This window comes from Camellia sinensis, chromosome 8, assembly GCF_055761805.1.
Source record: "Camellia sinensis isolate YWXY chromosome 8, ASM5576180v1, whole genome shotgun sequence".
In the NCBI taxonomy this organism is placed as follows: Eukaryota; Viridiplantae; Streptophyta; class Magnoliopsida; order Ericales; family Theaceae; genus Camellia; species Camellia sinensis.
In genome coordinates, this window is record NC_138968.1 from 175,585,929 (window position 1) to 175,598,351 (window position 12,423).

General features: G+C 33.4%; 1 protein-coding gene across 1 annotated transcript; it reads left to right on the plus strand.

Moving 5' to 3' along the window:
- The first annotated feature begins 210 nt into the window (after window positions 1-210).
- Window positions 211-4,559, plus strand: LOC114312472 (SecY protein transport family protein). The gene is made up of 7 exons (XM_028258707.2): window positions 211-505; window positions 2,031-2,404; window positions 2,559-2,786; window positions 2,889-3,243; window positions 3,433-3,557; window positions 3,688-3,823; window positions 4,016-4,559. Exons 2-7 carry the CDS (start codon window positions 2,061-2,063, stop codon window positions 4,253-4,255), a joined length of 1,428 nt encoding a protein of 475 aa, XP_028114508.2. The 5' UTR covers window positions 211-505; window positions 2,031-2,060; the 3' UTR covers window positions 4,256-4,559.
- Window positions 4,560-12,423: the final 7,864 nt, after the last annotated feature.

The following is a 12,423-nucleotide window of genomic DNA, read 5'->3' on the forward strand; positions in this document are numbered from 1 at the left end:
TCGAACATTAGATTTCGAACATCAGATTAATGTTTCAAACATTAGATTGATGTGCAAATGGGACTAAATGGAACATAAGAAAATTTTTAAGACTAAATAGTTCAACTTTTCAAAAACTAAGACTTATAGGTAAATTTTCCTTATTAAAATAAGATTTACGATGGATCACACGCCTCTCAAATTTAAATGAGCCCAATCCAAATTTGAATAAATGAAGACAGACCTATGATTGGGTACATAAACCCAACAGCACCAGTGGACTTGGTCCCAACCGGGGAGAGAGTCCGTAGTAATATAATAATAACCTGATCCAAGCGGACTATTCAAAGAATCAAAAGTCTTGGTCAAATTTGACGGCAATTTTTGTTAGCGCGTGACAAGTAATACCATCGAGATCCCTTTTTTTTAATGCCAATCATATCTTCGTAGTTCTCAGATCGAAGTCTCTGAACCCCCGTTTCGCAAATTCACAAGCATCAGAAGAATCAATCTTCGAACTCCAAGGGTTAGCATCCGATTGCTCTCTTCCTAGTTCTCGTTTGATTCGATAATTTTTACAGATCTGTAATTCTGCAATCTGTTTTGTACATAGATGCGTATTTAATTGTTGATGATTATGGTCTTAATGTTTTTGTATTTGATCAATTCACGTTTTTGTACAATCTGATTGGAGTGTATGATTATTTGATTTGAGAATCTGAAAATGGAAAATTCAGATCACTATTTGCGTCTCCTTGAAACGGAATTTTGAATTTAGGTTTCTATTTATTCAACGATATCCATTGAATCGTAGATATGTTTATGTGAAGCTGCGGTCTTAAATCTGAATTCTCCGTTTTTGTTGGAGGTGTATGTTTGTTTGTGCATGTATTTCATGATGTTTTCGATTTATTCAGTATCTACATGATGTCTTCCAACAATAGTTAGGGCCATCTGGAATCCTGCCTATGAATTTGTTGCAAACTAACTAAGATTGTTCAAGCTTAAGCTCGTCCTGATATGATGTCAGCCTTTATTAGTCAGAATTTGAAATGAAAAAACATGACCCCAAAGAGCTGGAATTAATGCTCTATTTGGTTCATTGGAATGAAATGAAATGGAATGGTCATTCCTTGGACTCACTTGGGGAATGTGAATGATGATTCGATTTGCAATGTATTTTTCATTGTTTTGTTAGTCAACCAAACTTGGGAATGGATACTTTCATGGAATGACCGCTCTATTTCACTTCTTCCAATCAACCAAACACTACCTAAGTTTTCATGATGTTGCTTAAATTTTTTTTTTTCTTTTCCCTTTTACCTATTTGAACCATAGACTGTTATATAGGTATATGTTGTATTTTTTGTTTCATTTTCTGGGGGGGTGGGGATGGGGGTAGGGGAAACAAGCCTACCATTTTACTATTACTTCCCTGTTATAAGTTTTTTTTTCCTCCTATTATAAGTGGCATTGCCCTCTGTGACGGTTGACTATTAAGACAGAAACCACTGCTAATTACTAATTGGAAAGGTTAATGATTATATATTTGGATAGGGGGATCAAAACCTTAGAACACAAAGAAATTTTTTTTTTCTCCTGCCATTGGAATGGGTTCTGATTGATGACACCCTTTGCATTTATGTTTTCTTTATAATTCAATTTGACTTAATCTTTTAGTGCATGAGCGCACTGGTGTACATGGCTATTACTTTGTGTTGATATAGGTGTTTTCCTCTTTAATCATAGCCATTCTGAGGATTTGTTTCTTTAATGTAACATTGATTATATTATTTGCTGGGTTTTGTGGATTCAGTCACAATTGTTAAGTATTGAGATTCGTGGTTTGAAATTTGTCTGGTTATAAAAAGTATTAAAAGATTGATTTTTTTACTTATCAAAATTTAAAAGAAAAATTAATATTTCACACTATTCCCTTATCAAAAGCTTTTTAAAAACATTTGAAGAATTGAGTTCAATCAATTGATGCAATTGTTCATGGGATGTACTTAGTTGTTGATACCTAGTATTACTATGAATTCTTGATGCAGGTTGGATTGGTTTAGTTCGTACAAAACAAGATGGGAGGTGGGTTTAGGGTGCTTCATCTTGTCCGACCATTCCTTTCATTTCTACCTGAAGTTCAGAGTGCCGACAGGAAGATTCCATTTAGAGAGAAGGTTATATACACTGTGATCTCTCTTTTCATTTTCCTGGTGTGCAGTCAACTCCCTCTGTATGGCATACACTCTACAACTGGTGCAGATCCATTCTATTGGATGCGTGTTATTCTTGCCTCAAGCCGTGGGACTGTCATGGAGCTTGGGATCACTCCCATTGTGACATCTGGACTAGTGATGCAACTCTTGGCTGGATCCAAGATCATTGAAGTCGACAACAATGTACGCGAGGATCGTGCCCTCTTGTAAGTATTTTATGATTCTCATCTGTCTTTAGCTTTATGATCAGATATGACTAATTCCTGTTATAATTTTTCCATGAACATGAGTTAGTCATTCCTGTTATAACAGGATAGCATTCCCTGTTATAATTTTATGATGATTCCTTTTCTCTCTCAGAAATGGTGCACAGAAGTTGTTGGGCATTCTGATAGCTGTTGGTGAGGCAGTTGCATATGTTCTCTCAGGGATGTATGGAAGTGTTGGCCAACTTGGAGTTGGAAATGCCATTCTTATTATCGTTCAGCTATGCTTTGCTGGTATCATTGTGATATGTTTGGATGAACTTCTCCAGAAAGGATATGGTCTGGGCTCGGGAATATCCCTTTTCATAGCAACCAACATCTGGTGAGCTACCTTCCTTATTTATTTATTATACTAGGAATTTCAGTTTGGAACATTTATAATTTATAATTGTTTTGCTGAAGACTTTTGTGATTTCTCTTGTAGCGAGAACATTATTTGGAAAGCATTTAGTCCGACCACAATAAATAGTGGGCGTGGAGCTGAATTTGAAGGTGCCGTTATTGCTTTGTTCCATTTGCTGATAACTCGAACAGACAAGGTTCGTGCACTCCGTGAGGCATTCTATCGGCAGAACCTTCCAAACGTAACAAACTTGCTTGCCACCGTCTTGATCTTCCTTATTGTTATCTACTTCCAAGGGTTCCGCGTGGTCTTGCCTGTGAGGTCAAAGAATGCCCGTGGACAACAGGGTTCATATCCAATCAAACTGTTCTACACCTCCAATATGCCCATCATACTACAGTCTGCCCTTGTCACCAATCTTTACTTCATTTCCCAGGTAAATGGAACTTTTTTGCTGGTGTATGCAAAAGATTCATTTTTGTTCTGTTCAAACCCACCTTGTAGTGCAAATATAGGATAATTTCTTTAAGTACAAAGCTTTAAATCCACCCCTCGGCACATAGAACAATTAATATCTTTCTAAGAAGTAGATTCTGATGTGATCTGACTTTAATTCTCTCTGCAGTTGCTCCACAGGAAGTACAGTGGAAATTTCCTCGTAAACCTGTTGGGCAAGTGGAAGGAATCTGAATATTCTGGTCAATCGATCCCTGTTGGTGGCATTGCATATTATATAACTGCTCCATCAAGGTCGATACAGAATCTCTCTCTCTCTCTCTCTGTTATCTGTTGCTATATGATAGCTTGCTTATATGTCAATGTAATTATTAGTTACATTAGTTCATGTTACCTACTACTAATGCTAATCACTGATTTGCAGCTTGGCAGACATGGCAGCCAATCCTTTCCACGCACTATTTTATCTTGTGTTTATGTTGTCGGCATGTGCTCTGTTCTCAAAAACTTGGATTGAAGTGTCTGGATCATCTGCTAAGGACGTGGCTAAGCAGCTCAAGGTATGGCTTATATGTGATTAATGTTTTCGTGTTTATCTAATTGGAGTAATCGCAGAAATCATTATGAATTTATATCTTATTCAAACTGTTTTCACAAATTCCGGTGTGGTAATCTTCGACTATATGTTACTCGATATGATCACCTAAAAAGTTTAGTTAAATTATTTACTTACGAACACTGCTGATTCTCAGGAACAACAAATGGTGATGCCTGGCCATAGGGAATCAAATTTACAGAAGGAACTGAACCGCTACATACCCACGGCAGCAGCTTTCGGGGGCATGTGTATTGGTGCACTGACAGTTTTGGCCGATTTCATGGGAGCAATTGGTTCTGGGACGGGGATTCTGCTTGCAGTCACCATCATATATCAGTACTTTGAGACATTCGAGAAGGAGAGGGCCAGTGAGCTTGGTTTCTTTGGTTTCTAAGCGCGTTTGCCCATGAACTACCCTTCAATTTTGGTGAGCTTAGGGATGTAAGTAGATCCTTACTTCAAAACTTGAGGATTCAAATTTGAGATTGTAGGGTAGTTTGTCATTAATCTAATATGCACTTCTTCTTGGGAAAGTGATACACCATGGAACAGTAGTGACGGAACTGCTTCACGTTAAGGACCAATGTTTGTTTTGTAGTAATTTTTCTTCTAAGATTTTTTTGTAACGATTCCAATTCATCCTAAAAATATAGAGCTTATATTCTTGGCAGAAAAAAACAAAAAACAAAAAATAAAAAGAAGCTATGATGAAGTTCGTGTAATCACGTCAGTCATCTCCAACTTCAATCAAATTCCCAAAAAGCGGGATTAGCATGAATGCCATATCTTGTCTTGTCTGTTGAGATAGTGAGGTGGTGTCGTCGATTCATCCCTGAACCTGTCACGTGGTCACGGAGTGAAATTGGGGGATGCTGCTGTGAGCAGCTTTCTGTGGTGCTCGAGGTCTTTCCAGAGTTTTTTTTTTTTTAATTTATATATAATTTGAACGGATTACTTGATTAAATTATTTAGGTTGAAAATTAAATTAATTGGATATTTATAACTCTGTAATAAGAGTACATTTATTTTTTACAAAATAAATGATTAACTTTGTCTTTATAATTTTTTTTAAAATAATTAGTATTTGATCATGGGGTTATAAATTTTTTATTAATTTATTTTTTTACATAAATAATATACACAATAAATTTTACAATATATATAGTTCAAATTATTAAAAAAAAAAAAAAGACTCCTCGTTTGGGAACAAGATATTTTAGTAATTTTTTGATTATTTATGAAAAGATGTGCAGAAAAATAAAGAGGGTAATGTGATTTATAGTGACTTTTTGACTAAAATAGTTACTCTCCAAACAAGGCCTTAACAAAAACTTTTACCGGAGCACTACTGAAGCCTGCTATAATTTGCTCATAATAGCATCCCAAGTCTGGTATCTGGTAAAATTATAATTTTATTTTTTTTTACCAATCACAGTCCGTGTGGATAGGGTGTGTTTGATTGGGGGATTATTCATTATTTAGATTGTTTATCCGAAGGAGTAAGTAGTCTATCGTTTGTTTTTTTTTTAGTCCGGCTGGACTCCTTATCCTCCATATGGGGGATTATATTATCTTGGGGGGTGTGGGACAATTTTGGAGGGGCTATTTATTGTTGGGATTAGATGGTAAAATGACAATTTTGATCCTCTACTATTTAATTATTTATTATATTTAATAAAATTTAAATGTTTCAATTTAAAAATAAAATAATTTTATTTAAATTTTTATTGATGTTATATTTATTTAATTTTTTTAAAAATAATTTTTTATAGATATTTTATTGATGTTTTATTTTAAATTTTTTTATATTTTATTTAAATTTTAATAGATGTTTTATTTAATTTCATTGTTTAATTATTATTATTTTTAAAAACAAATTTATTTAAAATTTTAATTAAAAAAATAATATATATTTTTATTGATATTTATTTATTTTATTTTAAAAAAATAAATTTATTTAACGGCGATGATTCGTAGCTCGAATTCGAGGCTCGAATTTGGCTCGAATTCGTCGGAGGAGGAGGAGGAGGAGGAGGAGGGAGGAGGAGGAGGAGGAAGGGGGAGGGAGGGGAGGGGGCCATAAAAATGGCTGGAGGAGGAGTCGGGACCGGAGGCGGGCTGCGCGGAGCTGCGGCGTGCTGCGACCATCGGAGCTTCTGCGACGATCGGCGGGGTGCTGCGACGGGGACGGCGGGCGGAGGCGGCGGAGGCGACGAGCTCCTCGCGACGAGGACGGCGGGCGGAGGCGGGGGAGCTCCCTCTCTCCTCTTCCCCTCTGTTCCTGGTTTCAACGAAGAAGACGAAGAAGAAAAGAAGAAAAGAAAGAAAGAAAAGGAAGAAAAAGAAAGGGAAAAAAAAAAAAAAAAAAAAAATGTAAAACGACGTCGTTTTACAGATTCGAGCCAAAAGTCGAGCCATTTACTCGAGCTACCAGGAATTATCCTTTATTTAATTGTGTAAAAAATAAAATAAAATAAATTTTTATTTAATCTAGCTAAAATTAATTAAAATATTAAAGATATGTTTAATATTGCTATTACTTAATAAACTATTAAAAAATTGTAAAATAGTCTTTTGTTCATTTATCATATTCAGTTCATCCAACCAAACATTGGATTCACTGAAAATATTCATTTTTAAATATCTAATCTCGTGAGAAAACAAACACATGGTACATATTCAATCCAACCAAATAGTCAAGGGGATTCACAGTCTCATGATTCAAGTCCGATGTATTCACACCCTAAGGGTGTATTTGTTTAGGCGGACTGAATAAAGAGATATTGGAATTTATCGAACTGTTAATCCTAGATTATATTATCTTTGAATTATTTGGTTGTACTGGATTTGGTTGGCTTAAATCAGTTAACTTCTCAATTCTTTCAACAATGATTCATACCACTAAAAAAAAGACCACTAATAGTACTAATGCATTAGGAATGCCAAAAAAAAAAAACATGGCATAACCCACTACTACATCATTCGTAGTGTTATTAGAGCATCACTTTTAGTGCTCTCAATCATTTTTTCAATTCTTTTGCCTGCTTAAATCAGTTAAAAAAAAAGGCGTACGTGGCAGAAGTTTATTGGTCACACCATTAAGTGAAGAATAGGGGTGTCTACGGTTCGGTTTGGGACTGTTTGTAGTTCGGTTTGGACCCGCCCGCATCTATGCAGTTTGGGAAAAAGTCAACCCGCAACCGCCCTCAATGCGGTTTGCGGTTTGTGCAGATAGGGTTCGCGGATGTAGGGGCGGTTGCGGGCGGTTTTCGGATTGAATTTTTTTTTTTTAAGTTTATTTTTAAACCTTTTTTTTTTTCTCTCATTTTGTCAATCTTTATTTTGGACATTTTTTCTCATATTTTCTAAAATGCTCCAACATTAATAATTAATGAATTAAAACTTATAAAAAAAAAACACAACAAATTCAATTCGTAACCTAAACAAATCATTTAAAAGTTACATTCATCATTAACTTGCATTCATACTACATTCATCATTCATAACCCAAATAAAAAAAATCCTTCATTGAAAATTCTACATTCATCATTCCTAACCCAAATACAAAAAAAAAAAAAAAAAAAAGGATTCGTTTGAGAATTAGAGGATTCTGGAGGTACAAGATTGATTGCGAGAGATTGAACACTATCCTCCATTTAAACTGGATTACAAAAATTACAAATTCAATTTCAATAACATAACAGATTACCAAGAAACACACAGATTCAATTTCTTTCCTCTTCTCACAGATTCAACAACAGATGAGATTGCATAAAATAAACAGAGACCGAGACCAGAGAGTGAGACTAATGAGATGAGAGATCAGGGAGAGACAGAGAGAGAGACAGAAAGAGGCTTACCTGTGAGTCGATCGGTGCAGATGCAAAACCAGAGAGTAAGACTGATGAGATGAGAGAGTGAGGGAGACAGATCAAAGAGATATCTGATATATATATATATATATATGTTGTAAAAAAAATCAAATATTGAGGCGAGAGAGACTGAGACTGAGACTGAGAGAGAGAGAGAGAGAGGCTTACCTGTGAGTCGATCAGTGCGATGAGAGAGTAAGTCGATCGGTGCGATGAGAGAGTAAGTCGATCGGTGCGAAGAGAGAGTGAGACGATCGGTGCAGAAGATGAACAACGAGAGTGAGAGAGACAGTGATGAGATGAGATGAGATGAGAGAATAAGGGAGACAGATTCGTGTTTTTGAGTTAGAGAGTTAGATAGATCATTAGGGTTTTTTTTTGTTTTGTTTGTTATAGATGAGGTGCGTAAGATGGTGAGATGAACGGTTCGATTTGAAAGATGGGGGGAAAAAAAATGTATTAATGCGGGCGGATTGGGCGGGTGCGGTTCAAACCCGCAACCCAAAATTTATATAAAATCCAAACCGCTCCCTATCCTAATGTGTTTGTGAAACCACTCACATACGTGCGGTTCGAATCGAGTAGGACGGTTTGGGCAGATCAGATAACTCTACGCCCAGCCTTAGTGAAGAACCAAGTCATGATCTCTTTTTGTGTTTTGACTGAACTAATGGACAATTATTTAATAATTTTTGAGAACCACATTATATCAATGTGTGTTGTGATTTGTGATAGAAAGTATCACATACAGTATTACATAATATTTTGAGAAAATTAAATTCTTTTATAAAAATATATACCAAAAAAAATTATAGAGTGATGATTTGTGTTTTTTTTGGAATACATTGTTAATAGGTCTTACTTTTGGAATTATTATTTATTAAGTCATATTTATTGGTTTTTTTTTGTTTTTATGAATAAATTTACAGTAATAAATTTATCAATGGGGACTTAAAAGTAAATAATTCTAATTAATAAAACTAATTAATAAGTTTTTTATTATTTTATTGACTAATTTAGTGTGGGATTAACTATTTAGCTCCTCTCATACACTCCCAAGTAAGTTATCCAACCACTTAAGGGTTGTTTTGCAATAAGTTAATTTAGTTAAAAAAATTATTGAAAAAATTAAGAAGTCAAAAGTAGAGCCATAAAAAAAATTAAAGATTTATTTTTATTTTTCTTTATTTTTTTTTTTTGGGTACATTTTTGGTAAGATGTCAAAAAAATTATTATTCTCCAATAATTTTTTTTTTAATTTTATATTTTAACAAAAAAAATCACTTCCTGAAGGATTTATGAGGCAACTAGATAAACTAACCAAATTTAGCCCCGGTTTAACATTTGTTGTGGGGCTAAATAATCATATATGGGCAAAAAAAAGTTATAAAATCATAAAATACCAAAACACTTGAGTTGTGATGCAAAATTACCAAATTGATCCATATACAAACAAAAAGTCGAAAAAACATCATTTCCAAGTGGTGGGCAATTTTGTCATTTCACTTTGGGAATATCATTTTCAATGCAAAAAAGTTAAAAAAGCAAAACAAGAAAACCAAATAAACAAAAAAGTTTCAGATTAAAAAAGTCAAAAAATCAATTAAAAAAGTCATTGTCAAATGAAATCAAAGTTCTTTCCAACCATTTAACAACCAACACAAATGTATTAACACTTTATGTTATGAATTGACTCTTCTTATTTAATATTTATGAGTAATGATTGAGACCCCACAAATCTGGATTACTCATGGTGTGAATTTCACACATACATAAGTAGATTCCACACATATATAGAGAACCAGAATCACTTTGAAAGTATGGGGGTCATCCCCAAAGACAGTTCCAAACATTTTTCTTTAATTTAGTCATCGAAGTTCTCTCCAACCATCTAACAACCAACTCGAAAGCATTTAACAATTCGTTCATCTTGCAAAATCCATTTTGCATTGTAGATGCTAATCAAGCTATTCTTTTCTTTTCTTTTCTTTTCTTTTCTTTTGGGGGAGGGGAGGGGAGGGGAGGGGAGGAACTATTCATGTGGATGATTTATTTCTTTTTCAATTTGTTTTTCATAATTGTTATAGTATTAAAATGTTATAAATGGATAATGAAGTTCCAATATTTCTAATTTCTCCAGAATGCCACACGCAAATGTCATTTTTAGATCTCATCGTAAGAGATGTAGATAAAGAACTTTTGAAAAAAAAGTTTTTATCCTTCCATTAGGCCTCGTTTGAAACCTTACTTTTTAGTCAAAAAATCAAGAAATTAATAAATTAACTAAAAAAGGCAACAATTCATACCAAAAAAACAAAAAATTCTCTTTTCTTTCTACTTTTTATACATCTTTTCATAAAAAGTCAAAAAGTCATCCCAAACATACTAGTTTTTTTTAGCTCATTTTTAGCCAAATAGCCAAAAAGTTACTAAATTAGCCTATTCCCAAACGAGGCCTTAGTATCAAAACTAGCGAAAGCACACATATTAAGAGGTGGTTTGAAATGATCTAAATAAATGTACTTTTTGACATTTTATGAAATATGAGTTGGGTATGAGTTGGGCTTGAAATGATGTGGTAGAGAGGTGATGTGACTTAAATAAGATGATGTAATTTAAATAGGATAGTGACTTTTTGACTTTTTAACATTTTTAAGTTATGACAAATAAGGCCTAAATATTTTAATTTTTGAATGGGACAAATTTCTCAAGAGAAAATGTGAATATTAATTTCTAACCTAACAATCAAGCAGATCTTTCTGTCAAGATCTAGGGAACTTAGCTGTAGACCACACGGAATAATAGATTAAACTAGCATCTACGCACAAGAAAACAAGAAATACCGCGATGATTCGTCCACCCGAGAGTACTCTAACAATCAAGTCTGTAACTTATCTTGGGAGAGCTCTTGATTTGAGTTGATATCTTGTGAGACAAGTTTCTAACTTGATCGTCGGAGTATCTCGGGTGGATAACCATTGTGGTATTCTTTGTCTTATTGTGCGCAGGTGAATCTATTATTTCGTATATTCTACAGTTAAGTTCCCTAGATCTCGACAGAAAAATTTGTTTAATTATGAAATCAAAAATTAACACTCACAAAAAAATAAAAGAAATTGATATTTTCACAACACATCAATTCTTCCGCAATCTCCTCGCACATGAAAATGACTAGAGGAGAAATAACAATGAAAATGACAATGGCGTGAAAGAGGAGAAATAACTATGAAAATGACAATTTCTAAAATTAGATTAATACCCCACAAATTAAATTTTAAAAAAACTTTAGAAAGTCAATTCCACTAATATCGTCTGTGTGTTTCATTGGATTATAGGTCAATTTCACAGGATTTATCAAGGATTAATATCTTGCTCTGTTGGTTAAACTTGATTGGCAAAACATTGGGCCGGACTTTCGGCTAACACGTATTGGGGCCCAATTGGCGTGAAAGAGTTTATTTATCAAAAATGTTTGGACTCCCAAAGTTGGACACTCTCATGATCTTAAAATGATGTGAATTAATTATGTTTTTTTATTTTTTTATTTTTTTTCCTAAACCAATCATAAGTGAGTAGGAATTGTAATTGTATTTTTTTGAGAGTATATAAACATTGTTATTCCAACCCCCCCTCCAAATATTGCATTCAGGGATGATAATTTACTTAAGCTATATTTGGTTTTGACTTTTTTGTTAAAAAAAGTACAAAAGACAAAGGCCAAGTTTGGCTACAAAGAAAAAAATGCACTTATTTCATCTTTTTATTTTTTTTGGGTCACATCAATCAACATCTTCTCTCTACTTTTTCTACACATAATACAAAAAAAGTCAAAAAGTGCACTTATTTAGGCTAAGTTTGGGAAGTCCCAAATAAGCCAAAAAGTTACTCAAAAAGTTAAAAAGTTAACACTATTCACCAAAAGTCAACAATTACGGCTGCACAACTCCCAATTCAAATTTTCCTCTACAAACCAATTTTTATAATTTTTTATTACACATTTTTCCATAAAAAGTCAAAAAATTAACCCAAACATCCATATTTTCAATCTCAATTTTTTAGTCCAAAAAGACAAAAAGTGCACTTATTTAGTCTTCCCAAACTTGGTCTTAGTCTTCCCAAACTAGGCCAAAATTAGCTATATAAACCAATAAAACAAAATATCACATTCAAATTATAATGATTATACTTTTTCTCTCACGAAAGTAAAAAAGATCAAAAACAAAAATCAAACGAGACTAAAAAAATAAAACTAAAATAATCAAAAAAATTAAAAAATCAGACTATTTTAACTCTTCTCAAACGAAGACTTCCGCCTTTATATGTCCTCTTGTTCTACACAAATTTTATTCATCCCAATAAGAAAACAAGGAAGAGACGAAAAATAAAATATCAAATCATTTTGACCTTTTCATTTATTTTAAATTTTTTAAACTCTCATAGTAAATTTTTATCTTTCATATGCTATATCATTTATCTCATTGGCCAATCTCCTTCCTAAAAATGAAAAATTGTCTTTGCATCCTGCTCTCCCACTTTTTTACTCGCCATTCGATATTGGCTTTTTTAATTTATTTTTTTGAATTGAGATTTTTTAATTTGAGATTAAAAAGTTCGTTTGGTTTGATTTTTTTAATTTTTACAAAAAAAATAAAATGATTATGATGTAAATATAACATTTTATGTTATTAAC